An 18,044-nucleotide genomic window follows, 5' to 3' on the forward strand; every position below is an offset into this window, starting at 1 on the left:
ATAGTTCCGTGAACATGTCCATTTTCTCAGGCCGTGAAAATTTTGCTTCCGTTAGTAGTAGTTAGAATCTCATCAAAAGTGTAAAGTAAAGCTGTCGAGATTTAAAGTGCGTGTCGTTGTATCTTTGTAAAAAAAAGGCAGATAATTGCCAAGTGCCAGTTTTGTAAATACCTGTCGAGATTCAAACAGCTTGTCCTTGTATAATTGCAGTATGATTTATTTAGAATCTCTCATTTTTGTTTGGGGAAGGGTATGGAGTGAAATTCCTACATTTGCTCCGAAGCGAATGTTGGCCTTTCTAGTTTAAACGGATTCAGCTTCTTCATTTTAGGGCCTAAGGTCCTGAAATTTGGTATGGAGGTACAGTGGGCAAATACCCCTAGGCGTTTTAAATTTGTGATAGAGGCTTTAGAATGGTTTTATTTTAGTTTTTTGGCTGTGTTATCGCAAATGCATTACTGTGTTAGTGTGCCGTGTTTACCACGTCTGGGCATGAGTCATCACAATGGAATGCAGGGCATCAACCAATAGGCATGCAGCTTTCCTCTATTCTTCTTGCTGATTGGCTGTTGGGATTTAACTTGATTAACACCTGCACAGAGCATTTCCACCTGCACAGAGCATTTCTTGCTGATTGGCTGTTGGGATTTAACTTGATTAACACTGCACAGAGCATTTCCATACTGACAGTATGTCTTTAATTCAAGTGTTTTGGTAGGTATTTCAAGCTTTTCTGCTCCAGCATTGGAATGCGGGGCATGAACGTTTTTTTTTTTTGAAAATCAACAGTTTGCATTATGCAATTAAAAATCCTAACCAATAAAGTAGGGAATAGCTATCCAACTGTTGTTTTAGTTGTATGTTACTTCATATTATAGTTATATCAATGTAAATCATTGTTTTCCCTTGTGTTTCTCATTCTTTCCCTGCCATGTCGTAAAATGTGGTGAACCCATCGCTGTATTTGCTCCAAAGCAAATATTGGCCTTTTCTAGTTTACATTTGATATAACTATAATATGAAGTAACATACAACTAAACAACAGTTGGATAGCTATTCCCTACTTTAATTGGTTAGGATTTTTAATTGCATAATGCAAACTGTTGATTTTCAAAATAAAAAAAACGTTCATGCCCCGCATTCCAATGCTGGAGCAGAAAAGCTTGAAATACCTACCAAAACACTTGAATAAAGACATACTGTCAGTATGGAAATGCTCTGTGCAGGTGTTAATCTAAGTTAAATCCCAACAGCCAATCAGCAAGAAATGCTCTGTGCAGGTGGAAATGCTCTGTGCAGGTGTTAATCAAGTTAAATCCCAACAGCCAATCAGCCAGAATTATAGAGGAAAGCTGCATGCCTATTGGTTGATGCCCTGCATTCCATTGTGATGACTCATGCCCAGACGTGGTAAACACGGCACACTAACACAGTAATACATTTGCTATAACACAGCCAAAAAACTCAAATAAAACCTTTCTAAAAGCCTGTATCACAAAAATTTAAAAACGCCTAGGGGTATTTGCCCACTGTACCTCCATACCAAATTTCAGGACCTTAGGCCCTAAAATGAAGAAGCTGAATCCATTTAAAAAATGGCAGGAGGAGGAGAAGGAGGAGAAAAAGCAATATGGGTTCACCACCACTTCGTGGTGTGGTGAACCCATAAAAATATGCTGTAGATATTGTATAGATAATCCTTTAGCACCGGGACCTCTCAATTCTGAGTCGATCACTCTGCCGCTACGCCACACGAACCCACAACATATAATTGTCATTCGACAACGTGCCATGATGCAATAACACACCTTTTTTTAGCTAGAACCTGCATAATGGCATGGTATAATGTTTCTGTTGTGAACGTGTTGAAGTCCAGCCTCACTCCCAGCCCTCTGGATACCACCCGAGCCGCGTTGCCGGGCTGGTCCCCGATCAGCGGCAGACAGACCATGGGTACCCCGTGGTACAGGGCCTCGTACATACCGTTAGAGCCCGTATGGGTGACGAACGAGGCTTTGGATTTTGGGTGACCTGTGAATTATTGTTGGTCAGAAGTTAATGATGAGAAGTAGTCATATAGACGTTGTATTTGCCTACATGTTTCAAACGTGTTGTCTTTAACTTGGGAAATTAAAAGATATGTTACTACATATATACTATATATATATATATATATATATATATATATATATATATATATATATATATATATATATATATATAATTACGCTGGAGAGTCTGTCTTGTTCAGCATTTTTTTTCGCCCACGGAGAAAAAAAACATTACAAACACGCCGGTCACTTGTTATGGAACAAGTTAGATATGTCCTTTGTGACCCTATGTACCATAGTTATACAATTATTGACCGCTGACTTGTGTTTATCTTTATTATGATGTACAGTCTCTGTGATACGTGCATTTGTACAAGTTTAAATATGAGACTGGTTTGTTAGACAAACGAAAGTGGTGTGTGTTCAGTTAGTTTGAGTTTGGGTGCATGTGTACATAAGATATGTTTGTATGGTTAAAATTTCCCACCCAGTAAGTCGTTCTGCGGCAGCCAGCTCATCAGCTTGGTGTTGTTGCCCAGCCCGGCCGGCTTCTCTCCCGTGTACCGCCACACCACCTTCTGTCGGAGCTGCGCGAAGGCTGCTGCCATTACCTCTGCCCTTTCAAGGTTGATGGTCTTGACCTGTGAGCCGAAGCTGACCACCACGACCCCAGCACTGCCAGAACTCTGCATGAACAGCTCTAAATCCTGTAAAGGAGAGGAGGGGTTCTCATTATTTGACAAGTGCAACGTGCTTCTAATATGTTGGTATGGAGGAAGAAGGTGATCTATACTGTATGTCACCATACATAAACACCCTCACTGCATAAAAAAAAACACGCGCACACAATTACATAATAGTATACACATACATGCAACATACAAAAAACACGCAAGCAAATACACGCGCATAACACCACATACACACGTTCACACACAGGTGCACCTCGGAAAGAGAATTGGCCGCTTGGGAGTTTATCCCTCCGACGTCCACCATGTTGGGCATTCTCGGGCTCGGGAGGTCCAGCAAAACGTCGGTTTGATACAGCCATACATCCGTCTTCGCCAGAACTCCCACAAGAGTCTCCTCCTCGCCGAGGTACTTTTTCACCAAGTCAATGTTGATACGTCCCACGATCCACTGAAACACCACAGGCGCTGAGCATGACACGACAAGGTTCTGCACCCGCTGTGAGAAAGTCATCCGGTCTGTAAAACTGGACAAGATATACGGTACATAGGACGGGGGGCGGGGCACCCCTGTTGCGAAGGAGTTAAGTCCCGAGAGGTCACCACGCAGGAGAGCGACGTGGGGGACGCCCAGGTGAGCTGCGACTATGGCTCCACACTGGCTAAAGAACGGCTGTGACACAACAACCCGAAAACGTGCTTGTTTCAGCCTCCCCATCAAGTTTGCATTTGCCATCAGCAGATCACAGTGCTCAGCCATAAAGTTCATCCCCTCTTGGAGGTGTTGCAAAACATGGAAGACGGACTTATTAAACGCTTCTTCTATCTGAGCTGTGTTGGCTTCCAACTGGTCACGGCTTCCCTGGTCAAAGAACGACTCGAACCGAAGCTCGGGTCTGTCGGCGCGACGTTTGTCCACGATGTCCTGAGAGACAACAACGGTGACGTCGTGGCCCCTCCCCGCCAAGGCCTGGCCGACTGACGCTAGGGGAAACCAGTGGCTGCCCCCAACGGCCGGCGGTACCACCAGAACCTTCTCCGCTCCGATTCTGTGAACAGTCAGAATTACGTATATACCATCATACACAACACTACATACTGCGTTCCAGTCTCCATTGCGTTGAAAAGATCCGGAAGTTGTTCGAGAGGCTACGCGGAAGTGACCTGAGCTCCGAACGTGTCTCAAATTCCGAAGTTTTAAGCAGCTTGATTAGTAGTTTCCACAGTTTGCAGGTCTTGTAATATGACAGCTAAACAATGACGACACAAAAATCACAACCACAACCTCTATGGTGCTCTACAAACTATTCTGGTCGGGAATAGATAATTCAGTAGATACACGTACGTGCTAATGACCTAGGCAAATCGACCGGTAGAACATTGACCTGCTAGTTTACTCAGCACACTAGCTGGGCAGCGTTGCTTTGGCGATGACATGAGGTCAGTCGAACGTTGGGTCGTACCACTTGTCGACCGATACCGTACTAATATTTTGAAGAAACGGTGACCAGTGATTAAATAAAATATCATACATGCCACTTTGTTTTCGAGAAATGCATCTGAAAGAAGACCCGTTCTTTAGTTGTTGGATGTGTAGTCTGAGGCTGAAATCGCTACATTTCTCTTTCTGATACCACGCAATTACCTCTTTAGGCTGAGTCCAGGTTAACTAAAGGAAACACGAAAGAGCAGATGTTTGTTGCGGCAGCTATCATTTTCCCATCTTTATTGTCTTTATTCTATTCCTCCAACTTTTCAAGGCAAATAAATGATTGGCAAAAACAGTTGGACGAATGTCAAATAAGAATCGGACTTTAATCTATGAGCAGATTTCGTATTAGAAGATCAATTACTTCTTTTTAGGAGACTAACAACATTGCATTTTATATTACTTATCATAAGTTACTAGAGTTTCCTATTGTTTACCTAATTCAGTTATAAGAATGTCATATAAAGCTTAGATTTTGATAATTGTTGTTGTTATTGTTGTTGTTTTCAATGCATTGTATCATATACAGATGCTTTATAATAAAGTTCATCATGCAATTAATTCTGTGTATACAAACGTAGTTTATGATGTTACATACAGCAGATACCGCTAGTGAGTTACCTCTAACGTTACAATCTTTGGAATTCTCTACTGAGACTTCAGCTTGTCGCCACTTTTACGACAAATCTTTCTACAGACGAGAGAACAGCTGCACCAGATGAGCACAAGAACAGCTGAACAGACGGCCAACTGGAAGACAGCCACGTCCAGCAGGTAGTACTGGTACCACGGCAGCTCCGCGGCGCGTGCGCGGAGATGGGGCAGTCCGCCATGTTTGATGACGTGTTCTATCCACCAGACGGCCCGCTCCATGGGTGACTGGGGCTGGTCACGGTGCAGACGGGACAGGCGGGCTGCCGTCTCACGGTAGCTAGTATCGGGCAAACAAGAACAAATCTGTAGCATAGTCCAATCGAAGGGAGAAGTTGTTTTCCTTGGTATGCTTACTTGTCAAAAACGATATTGTCATTAGATCAACAATGGCAAAGAAATCTATCTTTGCTGCAAAACGTATCAATTTCAATAGAAAGATTATGCTGTAGATATTGTGTAGATTATCCTTCAGCACCAAGGACAGGTCTGATATGGGCAAAGCTAAGCGTTCAATAAGGCAAGACTAGCTACTAATGTTCCCTTATTGATTATAGAATACTTCTTTTTTGGCCTTTGGATGTTATTTTTCACTCGTGCTCCCTTTTGGATATTTAGACCTGTGAATTATGCTGCCATACATATACTTGTCATAAGACAACGTGTCATGTTGCATTAACGCACCTTTTGTCAGTTAGAACCTGCATAATGGCCTGGTACAATGTTTCTGTTGTGAACGTGTTGAAGTCCAGCCTCACTCCCAGCCCTCTGGAGACTACCCTAGCCGCGTTGCCGGGCTGGTCTCCGAAAAGCGGCAGACAGACCATGGGCACTCCGTGGTACAGGGCCTCGAACACACCGTTAATCCCGGTATGGGTGACGAAGGCTTTGGTTTTTGGGTGACCTGCAAAATAACCAGCGTAGCATAAATTATTGTTGGTCAGAAGTTAATGATAAGAATACAATTATTCACAACTGCCTTGTGTTTATCTTTTATTATGATGTACAGTCTCTGTTTAATGTGATTTTGTACAAGTTTAAGTATGAGACTGGTTTGTTTAACTAACGAACGTGGTCTGTGTGTGCAGTTACGTTGAGTTTGGGTGCATGTGTACATAAAGATATGTTTGTATGGTTAAAATTTCCCACCTAGTAAGTCGTTCTGTGGCAGCCAGCTCATCAGCTTGGTGTTGTTGCCCAGCCCGGCCGGCTTCTCTCCCGTGTACCGCCACACCACCTTCTGTCGGAGCTGTGAGAAGGCTGCTGCCATGACCTCTGCCCTTTCAGGGTTGATGGTCTTGGCCTGTGAGCCGAAGCTGACCACCACGACCCCAGCACCGCCAGAACTCTGCATGAACAACTCTAAATCCTGTAAAGGAGAGGAGGGGTTCTCATTATTCGACAAGTGCACCGTGCTTCTAATGTGTTGGTATGGGGGACGGAGGTGATCTATACTGTATGTCGCCACATACAAACACAAGCACATACATACCTTTACACATATATGCTCGCACACAAGACACGCATTTAAATACAAGCGCATAACACCACATACACACGATCACACACAGACGCACCTCGGAAAGAGAATTGGCCGCTTGAGAGTTTATCCCTCCGACGTCGACCATGTTGGGCATTCTCGGGCTCGGGAGGTCCAGCAAAACGCCAGTTTGATACAGCCACACATCCGTCTTAGCCAAAACCCCCACAAGAGTCTCCTCCTCGCCAAGGTACTTTCTCACCAAGTCATTGTTGATACGTCCTGAGATCCACTGAAACATCATGGACACTCTAAATGACACGACAAGGTTCTGTACCCGCTGTGAGAAAGTCATCCGGTCGGTAAAACTTGACAGGAGAAACGGTACATAGGACGGGGGGCGGGGCACACCTGTGGCGAGGGTGTCAAGTCCAACAGGGTCATTACGCAGGAGGGCGACGTGAGGGAGGCCCAGATGTGCTGCGACTATGGCTCCGCAGTGGCAAAAAAAGGGCTCTGATACGACAACCTGAAAACGTGCTTGTTTCAGCCTCCGCATCAAGTCGACATCTCCTAGCAGCAGATCGCAGTACTGAGCCGTAAATTTGGTCATCTCTTTCAAGATTTGCAACCTATGGAACATAGAGTTATCCGACACGTCGCTCATCTGGGCTATAATGGCTTCCAACCCAGCACGACTTCTCTTGTCTAAGAACGACTCGAACTGCAGCTCGGGTCTCTCGGCGCGACGTTTGTCCACGATGTCCTGAGAGACAACAACGGTGACGTCGTGGCCTCTCCCCACCAAGGCCTGACCGACTGACGCTAGGGGGAACCAGTGGCTGCCCGCTACGGCCGGCGGCACCACCAGAACCTTCTCCGCCCCGATTCCGTGAACTGTCAGAATTATTATCACACACAACAGTACATACTGCGATCTGATCTCCATGGCGTTGCGTCTAGACGATCCGGACGTCGTTTGAGAGGCTACGCGGAGGTGACCTGAGATCGGAACGTGTCTCAAATTCTCAAAGTTTAAGCAGCTGGCTTGGGAGTTTCCACAGTTTGCGGGTCTTGTAATATGTAGACAGCTTAAGAATGATGACCTTGTGCCACAGAAAAATCAAAACCACAACCTTTGTGGTGCTGTAGAAACTATTTTAGTTGGGAATAGATAATTCGGTTGTAGAAACACGCGTGCTCCACGTAGGCAAAACGACCGGTGGAACATTGACCTGCTAGTTTACTCAGCACAGGGGGCGTTGCTGTGACGATGACATGAGGTTAGTAGAACTTTGGGTCGTACCACGTCATGACGTGGCCTTGATCCAGTCGAACCGAACCGATATTTTGAAGAATCTGTTACCGGAAACTAGACAAAATATTATACATTCTACTTTGTTTTCGAGAAAAATATATCTAAAAGATCTAGAGAAGACCCGTTCTTTAGCTGCTGTCATGCATGTGTAGTATGAGGCTGAAATCTCTACATTTCCTTTTCTGATACTAGTACATGTACCTCTTTAGGCTGAATATTGTTCCAGATTCAAGAAACTAAACGAGCATATATTTGTTGCAGCTTTTGTTTACCCAACTTTCATCTCTCTCTAAGTTTATTCTACTTTTTTGGACTTGACAAGAAAGGGAGGTGTTTGAAAAAAAACAGTCGAGCTAGTGTCAAATAAGAATCGTACTTTACAAGCAGATGTCGGGGATAGAACTCCGGCTCCTAAAATTAAACACCCCACTTTTTAGGACACAGCAATTGCACTGCATTTCATGTATGCATGTTACTTATCCTTGCAAGTTAGTATCCTCCTGTTTACTTAGTTAGTTACAAGGATGTCATATAGATATTAGACTCTCAGAATTGTTGTTATAATTGTTGTTTCCATGTATTGTACCATGTACATATACGTAAATAACTTCTTTTATTATACAGCCGTAGCTTATGATGCAGCAGATAGTGTTAGTGAGGGGCTCCTAACGTTACAATCTTTAGGACTCTTTACTGAGACTTCAGCTTGCCATCCCTTTTGCTACAAATTTTTCTACAGGCAAGAGAACAGCTGCACCAGATGAGCACAAGAACAGCTGAACAGACGGCCAACAGGAAGGCAGCCACGTCCAGCAGGTAGTACTGGTACCACGGCAGCTCCACGGCGCGTGCGCGGAGATGGGGCAGGCCGCCATGTTTGATGACGTGTTCTATCCACCAGACGGCCCGCTCCATGGGTGACTGGGGCTGGTCACGGTGCAGACGGGACAGGCGGGCTGCCGTCTCACGGTAGCTAGTATCGGACAAACAAGAACAAATCTGTAGCATAGTCCAATCGAAGGGAGAAGTAGTTTTCCTTGGTATGCTTCCTTGTCTAAAACTATATTGTCATTAGATCAAAAATGGGAAAGAAATCTATCTTTCCTGCAAAACGTATCAATTTCAATAGAAATATTATGCTGTAGATATTGTATAGATTTTTCTTCAGCACCAAGGACAGGTCTGATATGGGCAAAGCTAAGCGTTTAATGAGGGAAGACTAGCTACTTATGTTGTTTTATTAATTATTGAATACTTCTTTTCTTGGCGTTTGGATGTTATTATCTGTTTGCAAGTAGCCCTTGGGCACGAACTTGCAATAAAGAACTCAATTATCCACTCGTGCTCACTAATATTGGTCATTTAGACCTATGCATCATGATGCCATACATATACTTGTCATAAGACAACGTGTCATGATGCATTCACGCACCTTTTGTCAGTTAGAACCTGCATAATGGCCTGGTACAATGTTTCTGTTGTGAACGTGTTGAAGTCTAGCCTCACTCCCAGCCCTCTGGAGACTGCCCGAGCCGCGTTGACGGGCTGGTCCCCGAAAAGCGGCAGACAGACCATGGGCACCCCGTGGTACAGGGCCTCGAACATACTGTTACCCCCGGTGTGGGGGATGAAGGCTTTGGTTTTCGAGTGACCTGCAAAATAAGCGTTGACTGAGTAACAAACGTAGGATAAGTCAGAAGTTGCACATTATATTGTTGTTGAGAAGTACATGTAATGGAAAAAGATGTTCTGTTCAGTTTACAGACTTAGTGCTGTCCTATAAGAGGAAATATTTTCAAAAGATCGGCTAGACTATGAATTATATACATGTAGCGTATGAGGTAAAATTTAAAGAGAGACCCACTCACACACAGAGAATTAACAAAAAAAGTTTGTGTGCGTTTTTCACTGGAGATTATGTGTGTTTCTGTTTATCTGGTTCTAATTTCCCACCCAGTATGAATGAATGAATGAATGAATGAATGAATGAATGAATGAATGAATGAATGAATGAATGAATGAATGAATGAATGAATGAATGAATGAATGAATGAATGAATGATGCTTTATTTCCGTGTCGTGCGCTATCCCGCGCCCAGCCCGTGTGGGCTTATACGACACCGATTCAATAAATTATACATAAACAAAAGACGATCAAAGGTACAGATAACAGAATCCAAACAAAATATGAACGCAAATAAAGGTAGGCTATATACAATAATGGTGAACAAATAAGTGAACTCATAGCAGATCGTAAATACAAATCAACAAATCTGTACATAATGAACAAAGAGTTCATAAAATAAATACAGGTACATAAGTTAAATCAAACATAATAAGTCGTTCTGTGGCAGCCAGCTCATCAGCTTGGTGTTGTTGCCCAGCCCGGTCGGCACCAGTCGAACCGCAGACCTCTATGCGCATCTGTTCTGCGCAGTTTCTAAACTCTTCTTTAAATCTCGCGCTTCTTTTCCAAGGTTATGTGATCCGCGAGAATCCGCGAGAGTTCGCTGCTGTTTACTGTTTAGAATATAACTCCGCTCTGCGAAAGTGTTTTCTGGTCATACATTAATGCATGATGGAAGAAGGACTGGCGTCGCGTACAAGGTTTGAATGCACATCAAAAACATTTATGTAAACATTTATGTAGGTCTAAGATCTTTTTGTTGTACTGCACTACATGTATCGGCAGTTTACACGTGCACCACTGCAATGGGGTCAAATTGTGGCCCAGCATATGCCGTATTTTAGAGAATAACGCGTTCTGCGGTGACCTGCGTTTCGGGTCGTTGCTGTGGCGATGACATGAGGCCAGTCAAGCCGTTGTTTGGGTCGTACCAAATTAGGTCTGTTCCGGTGGAACCGTACCGATATTTTGAATAATTTTTTACCACTAACTGCGCAATTTTGATGATTTGCAACCGATTATAACATGTTTTAATGATTTTATGCCAGTCTGTACACATTTATCTCCATATGCCTTGACGTTCTAAGTAGTATGAGGAAATAAGAGTGGAGACACACACACAAACGAACGTAAACAATAAACAAAAAACAGACACACCAAAAACAAGGAGAAGTCGTAGACATCATCCCTCCATGAAATAGCTTGTTATTTTGTAATCTTTTGGTGTATTTCAATAGAGATATTATGAGTCAAACTTTGTTTTTATCAGCAGAATGATTTGTGGTGGCACTTTGTATTTATCAAGCTGTCATGTGCAGGCGTTTATTTGTTTATTTGTTTATTTGTTTATTTACCATTTGCACGTATATTAAAAACAATTACACAATCAAATAATAATAATCAAAGAATGTGCGGGGTAGGCCAGAAACCTGGGTGGTTTTTCTAGAGGCCTACCCCAAGCAAAGATAACTTATGACAAAACATATTTAAATTAAACATCAAAATTAAACAATGAAATGATTAAACAATGAGTAATTAAACAAAATCAAGACACAGAAATAATAACTGAAGTGTATAAACTAACTAAAACGAAATTAAACAAAAGTCTTATACCTGTAATTCAGGTAGATGTTACAGATTAAACTGATTAAATAATTAACATAAGAATTAACGATTAAAACAAAATATTAACAATAACAAGGAAAACAAACAAATCAGATTGTGGATGTACTGGGATTTTGTAGGAAAAAGTTTTTAAGAAGTTTTTTAAATACAGGAGTTGACTGAGTGTCTTGTTACCATGGTTTGTTTACTTTGATGGCCAGCAGGTCATTTACCTTAGCCTGGGTACCATCCCCAGTAGTATATTCGCAAACTCTATAACTGTTATAGAGTTTGCGAATATACTACTGGGGATGGTACCCAGGCTACATTTGCCTGTACATGTAGGTCAATGACCTGCAGACCAGACAAACAAGATTTATTTTCCTGCAGACTCTCACGGTCTAGGGGTAAAAATAGATAGGGCTGCCTGGGTCTGACCTGCCAGCTGGAGGTATAAACAAAAACACTCTGTCCCAACTTTTGGGTCAAACAGACCATCCTATTATGAAGTAGGGGTGAAAAAGTGAAAATCCTTTTAAATTAAGCAATAAAAATATGCGACAACCTGCTAATGCACTCCAAAACACAAAGAGACTCAACAACTACCCACATACCAAAAATCATACCAAACCATCCCCCAGATTTTCCAAACATTCAACACAAAAAGTCCAACATTAAACATTTTGTAAATATCAAACGCAAACAGCTAGGGGACCCAAATTTAAACCACTAAACCATGGTAATAACAACTACATGCTACCTTAATATCGCACAAACAGTCCATAACGCGAAAACAACAGAATAAAAAAATAAACTGCAGTACCAAGGTCAACCACCAGGGGCTCAAAGTCAACCTACACAATCTCCAAGGCCCCATCCATCAATCTGCCAAATATCGTACAGTTCCTTCTCACCGATCTTCAGATATCAGACCAAACATGAAACGGAGTAAAAACAGTACCCCCATTTTCATGGAGGGTAACAATACCTCTAATTTCACGGAGGTAATAACTAGCCCAGTCATGAACAGCCTTGCTACGTATACGGAGGCCTAAGTTTCAACCCGAACGGCGACCCCATGGGTAATAAACTAATGGACTCTTTACCCAATTACTTTGGTACATAAGTCAGTGCCTTGCTCTCAGCGCACCATATAGAGCTAGAGGAGCGCCCAATTTCCGAAGCCAATCCGGTCTAAAATATCATTCGGTGCCACCTCTTCTTCCGGAGACGCATGATGAGTCTGGCTGCTGCTTTGCCGGCGAGGAGACGAATTCCGCGGCGGGAACAGGTCGTGAGGGACACCGGGAGATTCTGGCATCCATGCGGCAAGAGTTAGCGCGGAAGGAGACTAAGGCCTTTGTATGTTTTCTGAATCTGCGGGACTGGGATTCTTGAATGGAGTATCTTTACGGAGGAAAATGCACAGTAATGACTACCTGTAGGAAAGATCTTCATAGAGAACAGAGAGCACAACTGCGTTGAATGCCCCCCCTAACTATGATGCAGACTTGAATCATGATGGTCCTGTGATGTCCTGGTAAACCTTGTAGACACTGACATCTGTGGAATGCACTTCGCAGTGCTGTCGCGTAGAGATCGTCAAAACTAGAGACAACCCTGATGAACGTAAACGGTGGCTTAAAAAAGGTATGTTTAAAAAAACAAACTTGTTTCGAATTATACATTACATCTCATGTTACAACTTTTTTCTGTCCCTGAAATTGGAACTGGCTTATAGTGCGAAAACAAATCTTCTTCACCCCTTTCTTCTTTATTGTAACTTTAGCCATCTCTTTGACAAATGATCTATATGGTCTCTGTTAAAATCGAACTCACAGGTCACATTGAGAACCGAAATGGAAGTAGGCAACATTTTCGTTCCTGGCTCAACAGATTCAAACTGAACTATGACGTTCTTCGCGACTCCCGGCGTGGTCATCTCCATCATGGTGGGATGCCTGATCGCCTTCGGGTTCCTCTTCCTGTGCGCGTACTCCATCCACCGGGTGTTCTGCGTGCGGCCGGCGGCGCTGGTCGTGGAGGGGCCCGAGGACGACAGCGACGACACGCCGGAGGACGAGCTCTGTGAGATCACCATCACCGTGGATGAGGAGAGCAACGGGAGGGACAAGTCATGTCAGGTTGGTGCCGTTATTTACAAATGATGGAAGGAAGGAAGGAGGGAGGAAAGGAAAGAACGAAGGAGGAAAGAAGGTAGGCTAGGCGGGAAGGAAGGAGGCAAGGAAGGGGGACAAGGGAGTGAAGGAAAGAAGGGGGAGGGAAGGAATTGAAATCGAAGGAAGAGAGGGTGGAAGGAAAGGCGAGAAAGAAAGAAGGAAGGAAGGAGGGAGGGACATGAGTGATGGGGTGGTGACTAATAAACTGACAAAGGCATTTCGTTCTTGTGTCGAGGTCAGAGAAAGAGTAGCTTTCAATAGACAAAGACTGATTGAGATACATTTTACTAACTTCATTCTTTGTATTCAATTCTTGTCCTGCGGGGCCCATATATATGTGGGTTGCACTTACAGTACCATCCATATAGCACCCTGCATATGTACGGTTTGGGGGTACTTCTCGTGCAACGCATCACACTGCAGCAAAAATGTGGAAGTGGCAAAAAAAGTCAAGGGTTTGTGACCTGATTAAGACATCAAATTATTGAAAAAAATATTGTGAAAAAAATACCAACAGGACAAGGGTTAATTCATTCATCATTTTTCTATCTGACTAATTTCCTACCCCCAGGTGGCCATCATAGACGGACTGAGCGGGGAGGTGCTTACGGGGTTCGGTACGGGGGAACTCGTCCCTACGCCCGAGAGCGAGACCGTCGGCAGCCCCTGCGAACCTCGCGGGCCCAAGACTTACATCGAGCTGAAGCAGGCCGCAGACGGGGGGTTCGTGATGAAGGAACACGTAGTTTACCCTGAAGACGTTGAGGAAGAAGAAGAGGAGGACAACTTCAGACGGACCGTGGCAGTTCAGACGCCCGCGTTAAAATTCGTAAATGACGTTTCAGGTCAGAATAAAACGCCCGATACAGAAGATGTAGAAAGTCGCGACGATCAGAAGGATTCCTGCGGTGTAACCGAGACGACTTGCATCTCATCACCGACTCAAGACGTCTTAGACCCCGGAGTTCTTCAGACGAACTGCCTGAAATGCGAACCTCACCTTCAAGGGGAGGTTATAGGTTTAAGAGAAAGACTTCATAATTAAGAGTCGTCTTAAAACGAACTAGTAGCTAGTTAGTTAGTCTCAAATTGTTCTTTTGCACATGTTGTACGAGCCACTATTCTCTCTACAACACAGGAATACAACTCCAAAGTACACAAAGTTAGCAACGATAGAATGCTGGGAACGGGACGTCATATACTGTTTTATTCTCGTTCCCCACGTAGTATTTCAGCGTCTAGAGAAGTAGATGTTTTACAGCTAGGAATGTGAGTAAATATTTCTAATATATAGCATTCAAGAAGTATATACATTGTATAGGGAAAAAGTTAAGTTATGAAACTAGGCTGGAACTAAAACAAACACAGGGTGTAAAAAAGAAGACCCAGAAATGTACAGAGCCATACTGTTAAGGGTAATTATAAGTGAGTGCCACTGCAAGCAAATTGCTGCTAAACACTAGTTAGTCGTGTAAGACCTATTGAAAACTATTATAGAGAAACTAACAATCATTTCATTTCATTGTGATGTCAGTGTTGTGGTTAACTAAAGGGAAGTCAGCCATCTTGGATGAAATTAATGGCATTTCATCCTCACTGTGTGTATTTGTACTATAGAAGAGTCTTAAGACGACTTTATTAAGGTCGTAGTAACGTATAAAACACACATAAAGACACATGCACACACAAACACACATAAACGCAAAGACACATACATACACACACACACATGCACACAGACAGACACACAGAGACACACATACACACACAGACACACATACACACACAGACACACATACACATACATACACACACAGACAGACAGACAGACACACACAGAGAGGGACAGACAGACACACACACACACACACACACACACAGACACCCAGGCAGACACACACAGAAAGACACACAAACACACACAGACTCACACACAGACACACAGACACAGACACACACACACACACACAAACACACACAGACAGACACACACAGACAGACACACACACACAGACACACACACACACAGACAGACACACACACAGACACACACACACACACACACACACACACTCACATCTCACGGACGGTAAATTTGCCGTAATTCTTACTGTTTTGTTTTGCTTATAATCCAAGATGGCGCAGATGATACCTGATTACAAATATAGAAAATGAACACTGACATGTAACGTTAGAATAAGTATGTACAGGGAATCTAGAATGAAATCTGGATTAATTTGTGTCTGTAGATTAAATGACAAGACCTATATAATCCGTCTGATAATTCAATAAAACTATTCCATATCAGGCGTAGTTGGTTACTCTTTACTTAAAAGAAACGTTTCGTTGGTTAAAATCTTCAGTCGGTTGAAATATACACCATTCTACAAAAACAGAGCTTTAAAACACTGCACGACGACGCAAGCCAATACGGTAAAAAAAATCAATGACCGAAACAACAAGGCAATCAGCCTAATGGAGCTGCCCAATTGACTTCTCTTGACCTTAGAATGTGAACAAATTGAAGAGGAGACGTCCGAGCGTAATTTTCATATTAGCTATGGACGCTGTTTATTAACCTACAAGCAGATGTATTGCGTTTTGGCTTGCTTAGTAAGTTATATATTCGTTCATCATCAAGCAAAGATGGGTTTAGGCATATTGACTAAGATACTATAAGTACTTTTGAGGAGGGGGGGGGGCATGTAGACGACATTCGGCAGGATTTTTTGATCGCCAGAACGTCTCGCCGAATTTCAAAATTGCCAGATGTTAGACTAGTATAATATTTGGCTGAAAATGCACTCTATCTCATTGGTCAGGGCTCCGGCGCGAGCATCGGTCGATGTCTAAATCGTGCAATTATGGACAATATTCCAGGACTCCTATCGCATGGCTGCTAAAAATTTGCTCTAGACCTCGCAGACTCACCAAGCGAGCTATTTTCCTGTTGTATGGCGCCGGAATAACAAGAGCGTTCCACATGAGCACGCCTTTTGTGCACGATTTCCAAATTACAGTCATTCTTAACTTTTTCATACCATGTCAACTGATAGTGGTAAGTTAAGATTTTATGCAAAATGTAAAACCATGTACAACATAAAGCGATATCTTAATCTTGCAGACTTCGAACTACGCTCAGCCATTAGCAAAATTAGAGTTAGCGCCCATCCTCTGGAGATAGAGAGAGGCCGGTATAGAAGTATGTGAAAGAATTTGTAAATATTGTAAAGCAAAGGCTGTGGAAGACGAAATACATTTTATCTCAAATTGTTCCTTTCATAGCAACGCTCGAAATGAGTTAACTATGCAAACTTCTACAATTTATCACAATTTTACTAAACTTACAAAGAAAAAACTATTCTTCTTTTAACTTCCCAAAACCCACTAATTTTAGAAAAGGTGGGACATTACGTCTCCCATGGTCTAAAAAAGAGAAGTCAAGCCCCTTAGACATAGTTTTAGACATAGCTCTAGACAACTACCTTTTATCATGTAGATTTTAGTTATTTTATACTACGTTTCATTGTTCTTTTATGTTTGTAATCTGCAATTAGCCCCCCGGGCATGAATTTGCAATAAACTTCAATTATTATCTCAACACACATCCGGACTTCGCATAACGCCCCCTACCACCAGCCCAACTTTCACCCTATCTTGCTTCAGAGATAACTACGTCATGTACACTGTTTACTACCATACATGTATTTTACCGCCTGGCAAAAGAAAATAATCACTACTATGATAACAAAACATTCGTTATTTTTTATTATCAATTGGAAACAAACGCATACATGCACTCACAGACACATAAACACACACAACAACAGTTTTCAATAAGTAAATTTCCATTGCTGTAGCAGTGACGAGTAATCGCAAGGCATCATGGTCGGTTGAAACGAACCGTTGTCCACTGCGATACAAAGCTTGCTCACAAGGTGGCGTATAAGTCCCGTTTGCTGTAGTGAGACAAAGAACATTCAAGAAGTTAATACACTAAAGGAGATAGCCAGATACCTTTACATTCAAAATAAGTCAATTGATGAAACAAGCAAAATGAGCGGACCAATCGCGAACGTCCATCCCTATTGGGTTATGCAGTAAAGCTCGCTCATTGGTTTATTCGATGGTCATATATAGGTCACTGGCCATGCGTTATTTCACCATAAACACCGAGGGAAAGTGGATCATTAACCTCTGATTAAACCACATTTGATATTCCCAATTCTCACCTTGTCGTACTCCCATCTCTGGTTCCCGCCCTCCCCATGACAAGCCAAGAACACTAAAGCCTTCTCCCTGGACAAGGAGTCGACGTCAAAGCAAAGATGGCGGTCGGTGATTTCTATCTCCCTCAGTCCCGTGTACGTGAAATTCTGGGGGGCAAAATTCAACGACATACAAGTTTTTTTTTTTTTTGTAATTAGTAAACTCATGATTTAAGAATTTCTTTGGGGTGATTCTTTTGTCAGTGTGAAATACCAGGGTTTTTTTTCTGGAGTAGACTCCTGGTTTTCAGAATTTCTTGGAAGTGATTTTGTCTCAGTACAAGAAATAGTATACCTTGTATACTTGGCGACTATCGCGTACAGAAATGGGATGTCATGTGGTATGTAATAGTTCCTGTGTCATGCAATACAGTCAAATTGTCAAATAATTCACTGCAGACTGCTTC

General features: G+C 42.7%; 4 protein-coding genes and 1 pseudogene across 5 annotated transcripts in view; 1 reads left to right on the forward strand and 4 right to left on the reverse strand.

The window, feature by feature from the left end:
- LOC109487711 (UDP-glucuronosyltransferase 2A1-like) overlaps window positions 1-3,856 on the reverse strand; it is a 7,038-nt gene extending 3,182 nt beyond the window's left edge. Inside the window, 5 exon segments of the mRNA XM_019791763.1 lie at window positions 1,809-2,031; window positions 2,539-2,758; window positions 2,997-3,514; window positions 3,596-3,815; window positions 3,818-3,856. Of these exon segments, the coding sequence (XP_019647322.1) occupies window positions 1,809-2,031; window positions 2,539-2,758; window positions 2,997-3,514; window positions 3,596-3,815; window positions 3,818-3,856 (1,220 nt within the window).
- Window positions 3,857-4,648: 792 nt separating this feature from the next.
- On the reverse strand, window positions 4,649-7,348 carry LOC109487705 (UDP-glucuronosyltransferase 2A1-like). The gene is made up of 4 exons (XM_019791746.1): window positions 6,458-7,348; window positions 6,030-6,249; window positions 5,565-5,784; window positions 4,649-5,160 (listed from the first exon to the last, which is right to left on the reverse strand). The coding sequence occupies exons 1-4, from the start codon at window positions 7,307-7,309 to the stop codon at window positions 4,878-4,880; spliced, it is 1,575 nt and encodes a 524-aa protein (XP_019647305.1). The 5' UTR covers window positions 7,310-7,348; the 3' UTR covers window positions 4,649-4,877.
- Window positions 7,349-8,368: 1,020 nt separating this feature from the next.
- Window positions 8,369-12,514, reverse strand: LOC109487665 (UDP-glucuronosyltransferase 2A3-like). The gene is made up of 3 exons (XM_019791667.1): window positions 12,406-12,514; window positions 9,111-9,330; window positions 8,369-8,651 (listed from the first exon to the last, which is right to left on the reverse strand). The coding sequence occupies exons 1-3, from the start codon at window positions 12,512-12,514 to the stop codon at window positions 8,369-8,371; spliced, it is 612 nt and encodes a 203-aa protein (XP_019647226.1).
- A 178-nt stretch (window positions 12,515-12,692) lies between these two features.
- LOC109487735 lies at window positions 12,693-14,414 on the forward strand. Of its 2 annotated transcripts, XM_019791796.1 has the most exons (3): window positions 12,693-12,839; window positions 13,086-13,333; window positions 13,941-14,414. In XM_019791796.1, exons 2-3 carry the CDS (start codon window positions 13,100-13,102, stop codon window positions 14,412-14,414), a joined length of 708 nt encoding a protein of 235 aa, XP_019647355.1. In that variant the 5' UTR covers window positions 12,693-12,839; window positions 13,086-13,099. The 2 variants fall into 2 exon arrangements, with proteins under 2 accessions (XP_019647355.1, XP_019647354.1); XM_019791795.1 differs by lacking the exon at window positions 12,693-12,839 and having other exon boundaries at window positions 13,058-13,333.
- Window positions 14,415-14,487: 73 nt separating this feature from the next.
- LOC109487666 overlaps window positions 14,488-18,044 on the reverse strand; it is an 11,988-nt pseudogene continuing 8,431 nt past the window's right edge.

The sequence above is a fragment of the Branchiostoma belcheri genome, unplaced genomic scaffold (genome assembly GCF_001625305.1).
Source record: "Branchiostoma belcheri isolate BF01 breed outbred unplaced genomic scaffold, Haploidv18h27 scaffold9, whole genome shotgun sequence".
NCBI lineage: Eukaryota > Metazoa > Chordata > Leptocardii > Amphioxiformes > Branchiostomatidae > Branchiostoma > Branchiostoma belcheri.

Coding starts and splice junctions, on each gene's coding strand:
- LOC109487735 (XM_019791796.1), top strand. CDS start 13,100: ATGACGTTCTTCGCGACTCCCGGCGTGGTCATCTCCATCATGGTGGGA. Junction 13,334..13,940: donor GGAGGGACAAGTCATGTCAG/GTTGGTGCCGTT, acceptor TCCTACCCCCAG/GTGGCCATCATAGACGGACT.
- LOC109487665 (XM_019791667.1), bottom strand. CDS start 12,514: ATGGATGCCAGAATCTCCCGGTGTCCCTCACGACCTGTTCCCGCCGCG. Junction 9,331..12,405: donor ATGCGTCTCCGGAAGAAGAG/GTGGCACCGAAT, acceptor CTTATTTTGCAG/GTCACTCGAAAACCAAAGCC. Junction 8,652..9,110: donor CAGGTTCTAACTGACAAAAG/GTGCGTGAATGC, acceptor GTCCGATACTAG/CTACCGTGAGACGGCAGCCC.
- LOC109487705 (XM_019791746.1), bottom strand. CDS start 7,309: ATGGAGATCAGATCGCAGTATGTACTGTTGTGTGTGATAATAATTCTG. Junction 5,785..6,029: donor GCCACAGAACGACTTACTAG/GTGGGAAATTTT, acceptor GTTATTTTGCAG/GTCACCCAAAAACCAAAGCC. Junction 5,161..5,564: donor CAGGTTCTAACTGACAAAAG/GTGCGTTAATGC, acceptor GCCCGATACTAG/CTACCGTGAGACGGCAGCCC.